At 33.3% G+C, this 16781-nt stretch overlaps 2 protein-coding genes across 6 annotated transcripts; both read right to left on the bottom strand.

Annotated features, from left to right (window-relative positions):
- Positions 1-2745: 2745 nt before the first annotated feature.
- LOC103492713 (LRR receptor-like serine/threonine-protein kinase ER1) lies at positions 2746-5012 on the bottom strand. The gene is made up of 2 exons (XM_008453190.3): positions 4521-5012; positions 2746-4385 (listed from the first exon to the last, which is right to left on the bottom strand). The coding sequence occupies exon 2, from the start codon at positions 4363-4365 to the stop codon at positions 3133-3135; it is 1233 nt and encodes a 410-aa protein (XP_008451412.1). The 5' UTR covers positions 4366-4385; positions 4521-5012; the 3' UTR covers positions 2746-3132.
- Positions 5013-7717: 2705 nt separating this feature from the next.
- Positions 7718-15109, bottom strand: LOC103492880 (autophagy-related protein 18g). 5 transcript variants are annotated; one of them, XM_051086866.1, is made up of 12 exons: positions 14540-15107; positions 12497-12683; positions 12177-12424; positions 11615-11885; positions 11448-11497; positions 11034-11276; positions 10089-10931; positions 9869-10020; positions 8886-9022; positions 8377-8637; positions 8120-8293; positions 7718-8035 (listed from the first exon to the last, which is right to left on the bottom strand). In XM_051086866.1, exons 1-12 carry the CDS (start codon positions 14714-14716, stop codon positions 8031-8033), a joined length of 2748 nt encoding a protein of 915 aa, XP_050942823.1. In that variant the 5' UTR covers positions 14717-15107; the 3' UTR covers positions 7718-8030. The 5 variants fall into 5 exon arrangements, 4 of the variants coding, with proteins under 4 accessions (XP_050942823.1, XP_050942819.1, XP_050942822.1 ...); XM_051086862.1 differs by having other exon boundaries at positions 12177-12683; positions 14540-15106; XM_051086865.1 differs by having other exon boundaries at positions 12225-12683; positions 14540-15106.
- Positions 15110-16781: the final 1672 nt, after the last annotated feature.

The raw sequence follows: 16781 nt of genomic DNA, 5'->3' as shown, positions 1-16781 counted from the left end.
ATAAATAGTCTTATTTGATTACCCTAACTTTACTTCGTTTAGCTGAACTATACACTTCATGTACTAACTTAGGCGTCAGAGTGTGATAGGCTTCCGATACACCATTTATTAAGATCTTTGATGCAAGTCGGCTCCAAAAGTGGACCTAAGGATGAATCCACAATGATAACAAACAATAACAAAATTCGAGAGGCAACCAATTGTAATTTCAAAAAATAGAAATTTATTTTGAGAACCAAGTTGAAGTTGGAGTCAAACAAGGCTTAAAGTAGTTCAAAATGAAAATGAGGATTTCTTGAAGCCCAACTTTTGCTTTTTAAACCCCAATTTCCAACATAACCTTATTGCAAAATGACCATTTTTCTCTTCATGGAGATGATAATGATGAGTAGAGAAGAGAACTTTTGGAGGAAAGCATTTTGAAGAAAGCTGAGGGGAAGCATAAAACTATGAGAGCCCCTACTTAGGTAACATACATTTTTTTTAGTGAAACATTAAGCTATTTATTTAATAATAAAAATATGGCCCACTAATCCTACTTGTGGAAGAAACTTTGGTAAATTATTAACAACCCTTTGAATAATAATTCAACATACATAAATATGCATAAAAGATAAAGTAGTTTTCACTTTGTAAGTGATTAAAAAATCTTCCCTTAATAATTATGCCTCTTGTTGAACTTCAAGCCTTTTCCTCCCTTAGCCTTCTTTTTAGATGGTCATAATTCTACCAAGGAGGGGAAAAGACAATGTCTCTAACCCCATGCTAGGGAGGTAAATGACGTTTTGATTCGTTAAAATATATTCAAATTTATTTTTGTTCTTACTCATCTAGACATAGTTCCACTGAATTTTTCGTGTAACTTCTAGCCTTTATCTTTTTTGTTTAAAAGACACATTTGATTGTTTTTATTGACAAGAAGAAATTTTTTCTATTACTAAGAGAATATTTTTTGGTTAATTAAATTACAATTTAGTTCCTAAATTGTTGGGCTTGTCTTACTAGATCTATGAAATTTAAAAAATTCTTTTAGTTTTCTTTTTTTTTTTTTGTCACGAAATTGAGAATTTATAGATCTATTATACTACATGAAATCTTAGGATCCGTATATAGGAAATTCAAAATTCAAAATTCAAGTCTATTAAACAAAAACCTTAAAATTAAGAATATTTATAATGGACAACAAATCAAATTATAACAACATTTTTAAAATATTGCAAATATTACAAATTTTATCAGAGATAGACTTCTATCAATGATAGACCGATATTTAAACTTTGACAGCTATATAGGTAAGATTTGAATCTGAGTTGAAACTGGACTGACAATAACCACTAAGCTAACTATAAACATCAAAAGTTAAATAGTTTTCTTTATATATATTATATAAAGACAATAAAGTCGAGGAGCTCAAGTCCTTGAACCTATACTAAATCCGTTTGTGACTGTATTTGTAATCCATCTTAAAAAGAAAAATCTAATACGTAATTTAACATAAACAAACTAAACTAAAATAAAATAAAATAGGAAGGGCAAGACAAAAGCCCTGATTATCTCTCTCTACCACCTTAATTTCATTTAAAGGATGCTTTGATTTCCTCATCCAAAGAAGTCTTTGGCACTCATTTATTAGCCAACTTGTCAAAATTTTGTATAGAGAGAGAGGTAAATGAAAGTTTTTGTCTCCCATGAAGGGCTAAGAATTAAGAGCACCCAAAGTTTGTCTCTCTGAAATTGCTAACAATTAAATTAAAGGGTTCATTTTAGGAAAAACAACTAAAGTTTTTGGATATATTATATTGATGGGAACAAGAGGTTTAGTTTATTAACTTTTTCTTTTATTAATTTTTGGGTTGTAAAGTTATAGGGAAAAAACAAAAGACATTGAATGAAGTTTACTAAAGGTGTGACCATGCAAACAAATATTGCTTAATAATATTTTGTTAGATGATGACTTATATCTTACACTTTGTGATATCTCTTTATAATTCACATGTGGTTTAATTATCTCTACCTAATCTCTTCTTGTTTAAGTTGTTACATGGCTTCATCCTCACAACAGAATCATATATTTTTTTTTCCGACTTTCGACCCATTTAATATCATTCTATTATAACACATTTTTAGCCTAAATTTTCGCTAAACTATCAATTTAATTAATGAAGTTAGGAGATATTCAATCTTAACCTTTCTATAATGAAATCAAGATTTAAGTATCGTCAAGACATATGGATAAATCAAAGCATTAAATATTCTTTTATTCAAATCTTCTCTTCTTTATTTTTTTGAACTAAAAGAAGAAGAGAAAAAAGTTAAATCAAGAATTTGTTTTCTAGAAGGGACTATTTTCAAATATAATATCATGGATTACGATAGACTACTCTTCGTGTCCATCGGATATAGATAATAATCCATCCTAATCTATCATATTGTGATATCAATATTTGTAAATATTTTTAAAAGTTTTGTTATTTAAAAAAGTCATTTTTAATATTCATATTATTTCAATTAAGAATTTAATCTTTATACTCTCAATTTTAATAACAAATCTAAAAAAACAAACATAAATAAAAGATGAGATTACAGTACAAATCTAAAAAAGTCAACTCTAAATTTGTAGAGTTATCGATAAAAAGATTTTATTATATTTGTAAATTTTTAAATAAGTTATTATACTTTTAATTAGATTATTATAAAGGAAAAAAAAAAGGAGAATAGTGGAAATAGAAATGTAAGAAAAATGAATGAAGGAATAGAAATAAATGGAGTGTATACATATAAATTTATAATTGAAGAAACATAGATAGCTTTCTTCTCCAAGGCAATTACATAAATAACACTATTCTTATTTCTTTTCTTTTATCCCTCAAAATAAATACTAAACACAAACAACTAAACGAATATCTTTTTAAAAAAGTAAATAATAATACAACATTCCTTCCCCCCGATTTGTATATTATTATTATTTATCAATTAATTAATTTTCCAAAACTATATTTTCTTAACAAAAAAATTAAAAATTAAAATAAAAAAAAAAATCCTTTTTTCTTTGTTTCACTTTTAATTACTTTCTTCCACTTACGCCCTTCCTTCTCTTGTAGAGTAGATAGAGAGTATGTGAATTTCCAGATTTCACCCTCTCCATTCGCCGCACTGCTCCATCGGCCTCGTCTTCTGGTTGCCGGCCTTCTCCGGACATGGCGTCTGTATCGGCGGCACCATACAGTTGTACTGCAAGCACAATGAACTACTCAGAGGAATCTCCGCCGCCGGATTGATCGCGATTCTCGTAAGAAAGTTGTGTTGCAAATACAGAGTTTGAATATTCGCAGCCAACAAACGATCCACGAGGCTGTTTGGAACTTCGCCAGTGAAACGGTTGTTGTTCAGGTACAGATTCTGTACGGTGGAGAACATTGGGGATACTGGACCGGAGAGACGGTTGTAGCTGAGATCGACGGTCGGGATTGCCACTTGGTCAACCGGTTGGATTGGACCGGTGAAGAAGTTCCGTTGCAACTGGAGGTTGACGATCGGGAAACTGAAGATCTGAGTTGGAATGGTTCCGGTGAACTGGTTTAGGCTGAGGTCGAGGTAGTTTAACTGGTCAAGGCGGCTGAGGAGGCGAAAGACAGGACCGTTGAGGCGGTTCCATGAGAGAGAGAGGTATTGGAGAGAAGGAGGAAGAGAGTCCGGGGAAAGAGGTCCGGTGAGATTATTGTGCTTCAGATCAAGGCGATTAAGGCTACGGAACGGAAACATAGGAACTGAACCTGTGAGACGATTATGGCAAAGGATGACATTAGACAACTCCGTAATCGTTCCGATTGAGCGAGGAATTTCTCCGCTGAGTTGATTGTAACTGAGGTCCAATGTCCTCAAGCTCCGAAGCTCACCGAGATTCGCCGGAAGAGCACCATTGATGAAGTTCCGGCTGATAGCGAGAAAACGAAGATTCTTCAGTTGGAAGAGAGACTGCGGCAAAGCTCCAAATACTCGACCAGGAACAATGGTGAACTCCGTGAGTGAAGAGAGCTTACCAATGGCAGAATCAATCCGGCCAACCAAACCAGGTGAATCAGCACGCGGATCCCCTAGGTTTAGGGCAACAACCTTGTCAGAATCACAAAAAACACCGGCGAAATTACAAGGATCAGCAGTGAAATCCCAAGAGGCGAAGAAATTAGAGCCAGGCAAATCCTCTAAACCCTTCCGTATCGATTGAAGAGCCAAAAAATCAATCGGATCCAAAATCGCATCAGAAAACCAACAGCATTGCACCAAACACCACAAAATGACAACAAAACTCCTCATTCCCATTCTCATCCTCATACTCAAATCCCTCTGTTTCTTCTCTTCCGCCATTAGAGCAGCAGCAGCAAGCTCTGAGAGATAGTAACAAAACAGCACAAACACAATACAATTATATATAGTGCAATCAACTGTATACTTTAAGAACTCTTTCCCGTGAGAAACAAAACAAAAGAGGTTGAAAAAAGGGAAGATATCTCGTGAGAAACCTCTAAATTAATGGTGGAAACCTGCAAAAAAGAAAGATCAAAAACGAAAAACTCCAAAACCCGCGAGATCGATTAGCTTCAAAGAGACGCAAACAGAGAAAAGATCACAGAATCTTCAAACCAAAAAAAAAAGAAAAGGATTAAAATCTCTAATCACTGTACTGTATTTGCTTTAGGGAAGAACTTCAAAAGCTTCTTAGAGAAGATTCAATGACTATAATCCAGAGCCTCTCTCAGTTTCTACAAAACAAGAAACGCTTTCTCTCTTCTTCTTTTTCTTCAATGGCGGAATATTTATTTATTTATTTGTTTGTTTGTTAATTATAAATACATGTTTTTGTTTTTGTTTAGGTTCGGAGTCAAACGGTTGTCCGAGCCTACTTTGGGGAGTCCGAGGCGGGAGGTTTGGAGGAGAGGTTATTGGCTTTTGAGACAGCGGTCACGTGCTTGAGAGGGTGGTTTGGTTGGGGAAGAAGAGACAGAGAGGTCATAAAGCGTGACGGCCGTGAACTTTTAGTTGACGTGGACTTGACGACGTTAAGTTATAATAGTCACGCGAAAATGCACTTTGGGATGTGACAGTGACAGTTGTAAGCCTAACAGGATCTGCCACGTCGGATGTTCATGTAAGTTGTACGGTGTAAACGGTCGTAGAGGAGTTTTTCTTGTCTTTTCCTTTGGGATTTAGGGTTTAGGAGTCTTTGTTGTCTTTTCCTTTGGGATTTTGTAGATAATATGTTTCTTTTTTGAAATTTTTTTGGTAGACAATTGGAAGGTTTGAGGATTCTAAATATATATCTATGGTACTTTTTACCATCCTCGAGGATGTTTCTTGAGTTATGTTTTCACTAGTATAAACGAGATGGGAGAAATTTGAACCGTAGACCTTTTAACTTTGTTAAATTGATGAGTTATTCTATTTTTCTTTTCTTTCTAACTTAGTTTATCATGAAATCTTCTATCAAAATTGGATGTCAATTTTTATGGTGTAATAATTTATTATTTGTAGTTTAGAAAAACAATTTGATCTTTATTGATCTATATATATAAAAATTATTAAAAAAATTTACTATAAAGATTAAGTTGTAACAAATATAATATAAAAATTATGTTTTTACTTACTAAAGTGTAACAACTAAATTATCATAAAGACCATAAATGTCGAGTAAGTTTAATAATATATGTACAACTCAAAACTTTTAGAAAAGCAACGGATAAGCTTCTTCAAAAATTTAATTTTCGGGGCATCTTGTTGAGGGTAGTTCGTTCTTCTAAATTATTAATAAATGTTTTAATGGAAACTTTAGCTTTAGGTTGGTTACATTTTTTTTTTCTCCTTCTAGTTGATAATTGCTTCAACTTAGACTTTGTGGCATACAAATATACAATGATATTAAATTGTTATCGGATTTTCAATATTTTCATCATACTTCTACGTTCCATTTCCACTATTCGATATCGACGTAAGAGATAAATTGATATTTTCATTAGTAAAAGAATTGTCAACACAAAAAAACAAGTAATTAGATATTCAAAAATCTAAAATAATTCATTTATTACTAAAATTATTGTAAATTTCTGATTTTTATACTTTTTTTTGAAAAAATATATACAGTGAGAATGACATTTCTGTAAAATTGAGACATTAACATTTTAACAATTAATTAGAGGTTCTACACCACGTGCACCATCCAACATACTCTTCCCTTAAGGGGCGTTGGTCCACATGTCTTCTTAAGTTTGTGTAACAACTCAATTTCAATAATAAAACCTCTCGTCGTTACACATTTATTGAGTAACTTAATTTTTCCATATTTTTCTATTTCTCACGTCCATTCGATATACTTCATCTTTCTCTCTCAATCTATTTTTTACAATTATCGAGATATTTCATCTTACAACTCTACCTCAAATACAAAATTAGTAACTTCAACCTGTAGACATTAGACTCATTAGTTGATAGTTTAATTAGAGTTTCATGCTTATCACAACTATTAATCACATAGAGATTCCTGGATTCCAACAATTTAGTATTAATCCTAAATGTTTAAGAAATGCTAAAACTTTACCAACTTTCTACTCACTTTAACATTATTTGAACCTCTTGTCAATAACGTTGTTGTTATCTTGGTGCAACAAATTTTCAACCAACATTGAAATATTATTTATTAGCAGTTAAAAGAATTATACTTTTTTTAAAGTCAATATTCCAACGTTGAAATATTTATCAATATATTATAGATTATACACATGCTTTTGTAGTAATTAATATTTTATAGAGATGAATTAAGTTAGATTCATATAAGCTTATTAAAGAAGCCTTCTTTTGATTTATACTTTAATATATACAGTGAAACAAATTAGTCTTTGATAAGTATTATTCTTTTCATATTTAATGGTTATTTATATGGTTTGATTAAAAATTTGATTCTTATAATTTAAAGAATTTAGTTGTTAGAGTGTTAAAGTTGGAATTTAGTCTTAATAGTTCAATAAAATTCTCAAGAATATAAATCACAATTAGTCAATGACAATATTCAATCTTAATTAGTTATCTTAACTACTAGAAGAGGTTCATATGATGACAAAAACTCCTTTGTTCCTACAATTTCAAAGTTAATCAATATTTATCAATGTCTACCAAAAATTTGCAATATTTAGTAAATATTTTGGTTCACTATCCTTTATATGAAAATGCCCTATATTGGTGACTATATTTTATTGTAATTGATTTTCTTTTTGTTCTCTGCAATTAAGTGATAGCCTATTCTGATTAATCCCACCAGAAACTTGAGAATTTTAATATGACAAGTGAGTAGCAACTACTAAATAACCAAAGTAGTAGCAAAAATAATAATCTCACATGAAACCCACTAAAATTGTATAGAAATTTATAGAATTTTAATATCATAAATAATTGTGCACCATAAAATTTGAATTATGCAATCATCACATTAAATACTAACAACAAAAGTAGCCATAACAACTATAACTTTTGCTCTACCTCAAAAAGTAAATCATATCCATCCCATACATGAAATTGATAGGTCCTAATGAGATTACCAGTTAAGATAGGAAAAGTGGAACCCTTTCTTAACCCCTAAAATCCTAAAGAACATATTAATTGGAAAAAAAACAAAAAATTGAAGAAAAAAAAGGAAACCACTTCATATAAAAATATAATGAAAATTCATTCCTTTTCCAACAATAGAAGTAACTTTTATACACCTTTGGGAATTCTTTTACAAATAGAATACAGTGTGATCTTTCAAGCCAAACACTTTACAAGTATGGACATATTTTTCATATTATTTCATCAGAAACAGTTATGAAAACCACCATTAAGGGATGGAACTTTCACATATTCCAGAGATTTTATTCACAAGATCTATACAAGAGAGAGAGAGAGAGAGAAAGAGAGAGAATCACATACTTGGGTAGATGTGGCTGGGTATGATATTTATTTAGCACCCTTTGACCACAATAAGAGCTACAAATTTTATCAATGTATCACCCTGCCAAAAGAAATCAAGTAGTGATAAATATGAAAGAATGGAAAGTTGATCTCAATAGGTAACACAAAGGTTTCAGGGTTCAACCTTCTTCAGAAGAGGTGAACATGTCACCAAATATTTTGTCATTCTCATCGCTACATATGTTTTCATACTCGACACTGTCAACATGATCGGTTGAAATGTCATTTATATCTTGGCAACCAACATTAGCCTCCAGTACCTTGCAGGGTTCCTCCTGGCAAATGTGTTCAAAAGTAACTGCAATTTCCAAGTTAGCACTGTTGACAACAAGAGTGTATGATTCAATTTCACATGGCTTGAAATGGAAATGTTAGTTGCACCTTCGTTGAAAGGCGGTGTTTTGGATGAAACTTGTTCAATGGAAGGGAAACCGAAGTCGCTGTTTGAGAAGTGTAAATCACAAGGGGAACCATCAATCCTCGAACCTTCGACTAGAATATTTGAGGATTTTGGGGTTGTGAAAGACTCGGTAGCTCTTTTTTCCCAGTACATCTCATTTAAATGTTGACAAAGAGGAGTACAAGACTTCTCGCAGCTTGCTTGATCAAAATCAATAAAACTTTCCATCCTTCTTGACGAACCTTCATGATGTTAAAAGTAAAGTATAGGAACCATGCTCGAACGCACATAAGCAACTTTTTAGAGTAACCAAAATATGTACATAAAAGGGTTTTGAGACATCGTCAATCCCAGTTAGGAATTTACAAATGGATTTGCACAGTTCTCTTCAATAAACTAATAGTAAGGAAGCCAACTAACAAATGGTAGCAATGTTGATTTTAAACAGTCCAAAGCCATCGATAAGTTAAAGGAGATTGTTATTACTTACCTCCATCTGAGCTCTCTGTGGAGCTAAGTGAGGCAGGTTTGGAGTGACAAATAACAACGATTTCTTCAGTAACTTTGACCTCAGACTGATAGATCTCAGAAGAAGTAGGACTGATGCATCTTCCCAAGAGAAGGCCTCTGAATTCACACGACATATAACCAAACAGTCAATAATATATTTATAAAAAGAAACCTTCCATAAGCAGAAGTTCACTACAAAGAAGGGATAACAGTACCAACATTTTAGACCCTTTATTAAAATAATATTTAAAAATCGCTCATTCATTCAATCCTTATCCGTGTCTAGACTTCTTCAAATGCTAGATTAATAAAATGGACGAGTAAAACTAATGCATGGACAATCTTCAAAAAGAATCTTAATAGAGAGTCTAAATTGATTTACATATGAAAGTTTAAATTGATAAGATTAAAAGTCACATACTTGTTTATCCAAGCAGAATGTAGCAAATGGTGGATATACTTAAGAAAGTCCAGAATTTAATGGATACAATTATTACTACAGCGTTTGAATCGATATAACCCTCAAAGTTCGAGTATAAATGGATATATTTTTCTTTAAATAATTAATAAAAGATCAATGGCAAAGACTAAAACGACTTTTTATGCCATATTGAAGAACTAAGATAGGATGTTTAACATTTATATATAAACCAAAATGGAAATAGCAAACAAATCCAAAAACCAAAAAAGAATTTAAACTTATTTTGTTTCATCAAACTTGAGCAGAACATCAAAAAGTAAAAACTTCGAAGAAAATGAAATTGAAATGTATATTTTAATATATATATATATATATATATTCGAAAAGTAAATCTTAAAAACAGTTTCAATGATCTCAAGATTCAATGTTGTGAAACCTATATTCTACAAAGATTTATGGTACCTAAATGCTTCCTTCCCAAACACCCAAACTTCCGTACAAAATTTATCTATAAAATATTGGAACCAAGAACTTATACTCACCTGTCATTGCAGCCAGACTTGAGGCTGAGGCAATGGTCAAAACAAGGTAACAGTTCCTTCTCCCTAACTTCAATTTCTTGAACAGGGACTTTTTCGATTTCAAACTCTCCACCGGCTATACTATTGATTCTTGGAGAACTCATAACATAAATCTACAACAGAACAAATCAAATTATTAATGTATCAAGGTATTTATGTAATACTACCGTACATGAAGTACCTTGGAGTTTTGCCAAATTGGTACCCTTCCAGAGCTCAATTGTACTTCTGCATTTGATAAAAACCAGTGGGATTGCTCGTGAGTTATACCAGATCGACCTCTGACTCTAAGAACCTCATCTGCACTAGAACCATCATTTATTTCCTGGAAATCCAATTCATGAGTTTCCTCGGTATCTGTTCGTTCATTCTGAATAGTTTTGGCTACATCTTGCCCATCAGAGGAGGAGTCGTGGATGCACTCCCCCCTTTCTGAATAATCTGATCTTCTACATGCATCCCACCACTGAATAGGTTCAACTTTTAACTTTAGATCATCTTCCTGCATATGTAAAAAAGAACTTGATTCGGTTCTAGAACTGTGGAGACTTGGTTCGACACCAAAAGAAGGCAGAAGTTCATGCTGAACTACATGACCTGAAGGAGTATAAACCAACAGATGCTCCAGGGAATTGGGCTTTGAGTTTACATGCTGAATATTATGAGAGAGTGTGTTATGAAAAATGGCAGCAACCGCACCAGAAGGCACAAAACCTTTTCCTGAACCAGCTGAATTGTTTACAGTATTGAGCCATCCAAAGCTACTGTATTTAATTCTGCTGACGACAGAAAGAGTAACAGGTGGTGGGGGTGGAAAAGATTGCTGATTTATCATGAGTGAAGATGTGGACCACCAGGGTAAAGTTAAAACTGGAAGCAGACATGGTTCTTCACCCTGAGAATTAAGAATTCTGAATCCAGCTTCACCACCAAAAGGAGACAAGAGAAAAACATGACAAGTCCCCTTGGCTGAAACAATTGCCACCCATTGACTGTAGTTACTAAAGCAAATATCCTGGATCATCTGCGATAAGTAGAAAGGAAAATAGAAGAGGTTAGAAACTTTGAAAACACAGGAAGATGAAGACCAAGTATACTACCATCAGAAAACCACATTTGTACTAACAGCTGATGTTATTCCACGATGCAGTTTGTAGAGATGGACATGAGAAGAGTTGCAGTCAAAGCTTAGACCACTTGATCCACTGCGTGAGTTCGGTATGATTTGAAAGATATTGATGTTATTCCCATATATCGATGCAGTCACTAGAAGTGTCCCACTAGGATCAAAACATAACGCAGAGATTGGGCTGGTGTGAGCTCTAAACTGAGTTATGATAGCCCGGGTAAGAAAATCTTTAACAGCAACCTGCAAATAACCATCAAGATGCTTTCAAATGCTTTTCCCTCTTGGATTTCTATTTTATGGAACAGATTAAACTAAAGGTTTAATTTGTTGCTAGAAGATGACCTTCAAATCAACCTCAACATAAATTTCTAGTAATGATATTCCATTGGACTCACAAAAATAAACACTAACCATCCCTGGATAATCTGTTTCCACTCCTACACGCCTTCCAGCTTTCCATCCTGAATTTGATTCAATCAAGAAATTATACTTGTTAAAGTTTAGATCTTGACAGTACTTGGACCATGTTTTATATCCCGTACCACCCAAATTGAAAATTCCAGCAGCCAGTTGCTTACCAGACTTCACTGGATAATGAGCCTTTGTCCTATCACTGCCAGGCAATGATGAGGGATTAACACCTTGGGAGGGGAATAGGCATTGAGAACTTAATGGAACAGTGGTTGATGGTACTGGGCCAACAGAAGGATATGCTAACCACCTCGGACCCACAGCCATGGGACCATAACCAACATTAGTTCCAGTGGTTCCTTGTCCTGATATCTCAGGAACTGGAGAGGTCAAAACACTAAATACAACCTCAAGGGTTATTGCATCGAAGCAATATATCTGCCACCAAACATCAAGCCAGTTAGAAAGTTTCTCACATAAACAACATGCTGGAATATTACGTTCATAATCTAAGAAGTTATATAAGATAGATCCTACAACTGACTGATGTAATAATTCATATCATACTTCCAAACTAGAAAACTAATTCAGATTACCATTTCACAAGGGGGAGAAAATGTTCCGGGGAGTGCATCATTTGAACAATACTTGAATAGAAATGCAGATCATCATAACTTTTTGTAAGTGCATTTTCCCTATGTTAGTACATACTCATCAAGAAGATGTTACCATGAAATCAATTCTATATCCATAGTTGTCATTCATTTTGGTCCTTACTTGTGTAGCCAGGCCCACAGCCACTATCTGAGAACTGCATCTAACCATACAAACAGCAGATCTGAATCTCAAAACATGCACATAAGAGTGAGACTTAAGGGAGTAAAACTGAACAGCATTGTGAGAGTTGGCACAACTTCCTGGGTGGACGCCCATAGGACTATGGTTTTGTCCCATAGCTACATCCTTGCTTTCTTCTCCTGCAACAATCAGCAATAAAGGGTGTGATCTTCTGAGTACATCATGCCTATCAGGCTTTGCTGGAGGAGTACCAGACTTTGCTGGAGAAGGGTGAATCTGTAGGAATGAAACAGGGCCACCACGCTTTGAAACAAGTTCTTTGAAGTTAGAATCATCCTCCACGTCAAGTACTTGAAATCCATTCAGATAACCAAGTAAGAGAATGTGCCTAATGATATATGGTTCAACTTCCAGAATGTCAAAACCAGCCCAAGTTACCTGCTCAAAGTCGGAACAAAATACATAAATAGTTTATAAGGCAAGAGTAACTACTAGAAAAAGCTTCGAATAAGAATTTTGAGGTAACAGACACACACATGTTAAATAAATCATCATCATCATTATATATTAAAATAATAATAATAAAAAATTTTAATTTTAATTTTTAAAATTAAAAATAATAAATAATAAATAAAATAAAAACCCCACAGTACATCTACATCAAAAGGGAGAAGCAAGGCCCAAGGGAGATTAGATATCTTCCATCGAAAAGGATCAAAGAAAATGCCCCAAATGCAAATTTGTAAAAAGAAATACTATGTGATTACAAAAGAATTCATAAAGAACATTCCAACTAGAAGCTGTGTACCCTAAATATTCCTGGATTGACAAAAAAGTCCCCTGCTGCACTGTACAAAGTAACAGAAAAAATAACTCTCTTTTTTAGACAGATTACTTATGGTTTAAATTTGTTGCTGGCAAAGTTAGCGCTGGACAGTTGTAACTGGGGCACAAAACTTCTTTTTAACTCTCTACTCAGAGACCCTGGTTTTCTACAGCTGTTCTCTTCTAAAACTACATTTCAGGCCAAGATGGAACTAGGGTAAACTTTTTGTTTGATTCGTGGATTGTGAAATATCTGTGGCTTCAAAGTTTCCTCGACTTTACAGATTAGCAGGTTTTGAAAACTTCTCTGTCCAGCAAAGTCAAAATCCTGAATCACATGCCTTCGATATTAGTAAGAACTTAAATTGATAAGGAGGTGGAAGCACCACTTTCTTTAATTCAAAGTTGGAATGTTTCTCTTTGTCTAATGCACCAGATGAGGTGGAATGGGGGGTAGTATAAGATAAGGAGGTCGAAGAACCACCATCTGTGCTCTCTTTGTACAAGATCATAGTAAGATGGCACACTTATTTTTCAATACTTCCGTTATTTGGTTAGAACAGAACGTTTTTAACAGCTTTGGTGTTTACATGATCTTCACTGGCAGAGCCGCAGAGGATGGTATTGTTTCTTGCCCTTGAGGTGTTCATCACAAAAAGAAGGCTACTGACTTATTGGAATTATGGCTCTTGAGGTGCTTTTTCAAGTGTTTTTATATAAGTTTCAAAATTATTTCTAATTTTATAACTGGACCAAATGAAAAATTAGAAACGTCTTTTTATGTGGGTAAAACCATTTTCACTCCTCCTCAAAATCAGCTAAAGCTCATGTGAAAATAGCTGTACTACCTACCTATTCAAATAAGGTCGTCTTCTGAAGTTCACCTTGTGAGGAACTTTCTAAGCTTCTAAGTGAAATTTTGGCAGTTTTTATTGCTCCTCTTTGGAATTCTTCGTTTTGAAGAAATCTAAAATTATCCCCCTTCTTCTATTTCCACAAATAGTATCCCTTTTTAGAAGATATCATTTTCATCAACGAAATGGCTGTTTCTCACCAAAGGAAAAAAAGAGAGTAGCTACAAATGTAATTTCTCACACATAAAAAAAAAGGGGAATCCAATACTCTATTTTTAGTGAGAGCCTGAGGAGCAGATAAAAAGTATAATTTCCCATTTTTCTCAGGCCTCCACCAACCATCCCCTAAACATTTTCCGGCTTATCCGCCCTTTGTTTACTACTACACTCCAAAATCCTGGTCAAATGGAAATCAACAAGTGCCGAGGCAGGTAGTTTCCATTTATCTAGATGCTATTCATGGAAAACTATACGCACACATATATATCGATAGAAACCATGAAATCATGTTCCAATATATTACCAAGGAATCACTGCCAATAGCAAGCAAGCATTCATTCATCGATAAACTAAAAAAAAAAAAAGCAATAAGAAGTTACAAGAGAAGACGAACACCTGATCCTTCTCATCCTCAGAAGAAGCTGCGGAGATCGAAGCAGCAACCGAAGCACCGGCAGAGCGGACGGTGGAAGCAACGGTGCTGGCATTAGTAGACACCGTCTTCAAACACGACGATATTATTTTCAAAGAATTAGGCAAAAGCCCGAGATTCCTGCCCTTCCCTTTCTTCATTACGCCTTCACCAACGAAATACTATCTCTTCTACTGACTCAGTCGACCAATGGTCCAAATCAGCATCAGAATCATCAGTCTCACCATCAATCTCCTCTGCTAAAAAATCCGTATCCAGTACCACCGGCGAAGAACATCTCCGATCGCCGCCGACGATCGGATATCTCATTCGAAAACGACAGAATTATTGAACAAAACGGATAGAAAGTAATTCAGCGGAGAAATAGAGAAGTGGGTTTCGGGTTTAATCGGAAAATTGACTTAAAGAAACAGTGCTTATGATTGAAGATTTGAACAACGTTGATGGCTTTATAGGTCCAAAATGCGATCGTTTTCGTTTGGTTCTATCGCTTTCATGATTCTGAATTTTTCCGTCGGAATTTCGGCGTGTCGATCTCTTCCGCTCCTCATTTTATGTTTGGGGTTAAAAGTAAAACTTTTCCTTTTTTTAGGGACTTGAATTCAAACTTTTCGAAATTAAAAAATATTTTTAAGCTTAATTTTTAAAATAAAAGAATAAAGAAATTATTAGTAATAGACACTGTCACTTGCAATTGTTATTATTGATAACTGCTATCGGTTGATATCATCGTAACTTTTTATTTGTTAATGATGGAATGCTTCTTCTCGAATCTCTCAAATTAAAAGCTATAATTGATAATAACTATCAAATTTAAAACTAATAGATTGAAAAATTAAATCATGAGCAACAAAGTTATCGCTCTCAAAATTAAACTGGCAAATGATGGTCATGATGATATGAAAAAGTATATTTAAGTCTAGAAAATATAGCTAAGAATTTAAAAGAAATGTTTACTATAAAAAACTTAAGCTAAAATGACGAGTTGATACAATTGTTCACTTATCTATCGATTTTGAATCACAAACCTCGTAATCGCAAACACATACTACATGCTAGTTGAAACAAGCTCGTTTTGATCAATCATAAGATTGTACATGAGATGAATCTTTTCTTTTTCAAACCAAAACTTTGAATAAATCATGTTAGCTGCTTGAAAGACTTGAACATTATCTTTAACCTTGGCCAACCCTAATCCGATCCATAAAATTCAAGTTTGGTGTGGTTGGGTTGTTAAGTTACTATTTTTTCTCTTATTATTTTAAACACTTGAATTTATCTGCAATACGTGATTAATTATTAAAATTTGATAAACTCAAAACATATGTATACTCAACTCAAAACCATACCCAACAACAATAAAATAAAAAAAAAAAAAAATTAACCCATTCAACATTTGCATTGAACAGTTTCAATTGTATTGTCTTATCATTTGAATGCCCCAAATCAACCATATTTAGACAAAAACTTGTTATATACTACAATTCCTCTTTTAGAACATTTCATCCCAGAAAACAAAATCCTCGAAATAGAAGATTCAATTGATCAAGGCCCTTAAGATACGTGTTACTTTATAACATACCTCTTACCATAATTTAAAATATTGATAATGAATACCAAAAAAAATGTTGGTACCAACAACAAAAAAAAAAAAAAAAATCCAAGGTCTTGATTTTGCATAAACATTAATGCAAATATCCATAAAAAGTGAGCCAAAAAATATTTTGAAAAGAATATAATAACAAAAAAAAGTTAAACAAATATTTAAATTATTAAATAAATATTTTATGATTTTTTTAAGCAAGTTAGTTAGTATGTTTAATATATAACGAAAAGGTTAATTCATTTGTGTCAATGTTGAATCTAAAAGTGTAAAAGAGTTCAAATATCAATGTAGCTATTTGTTACATCAAAAAAAAAGAAGGTTGGTGATGATGAAGATTTAAATATAAATACAAACAAAAAAGAAATTACTAATTTCCAACTTAAGGAAAAAATAATAACAAATTAGTAATGATAGTGTTTGCGCAAAATGTTCAAAGTAACAAAATATTACTTGCAAGTTATAAGCAAAATTGGAATTAGACTAAAGAGTTTAACATCAAAATCATGGTGATCAAGAAGTTATTTGAAACATGAGAAGGGACCGAGGATGAAAATATTTATCAACAAAATATATCAATAGATTGAAAGGTTTCATATCAA

This window comes from Cucumis melo, chromosome 1 (genome assembly GCF_025177605.1).
Source record: "Cucumis melo cultivar AY chromosome 1, USDA_Cmelo_AY_1.0, whole genome shotgun sequence".
NCBI lineage: Eukaryota > Viridiplantae > Streptophyta > Magnoliopsida > Cucurbitales > Cucurbitaceae > Cucumis > Cucumis melo.
Note: the sequence above shows the minus strand (reverse complement) of the source record. Positions and strands in the feature narration are given on the sequence as shown.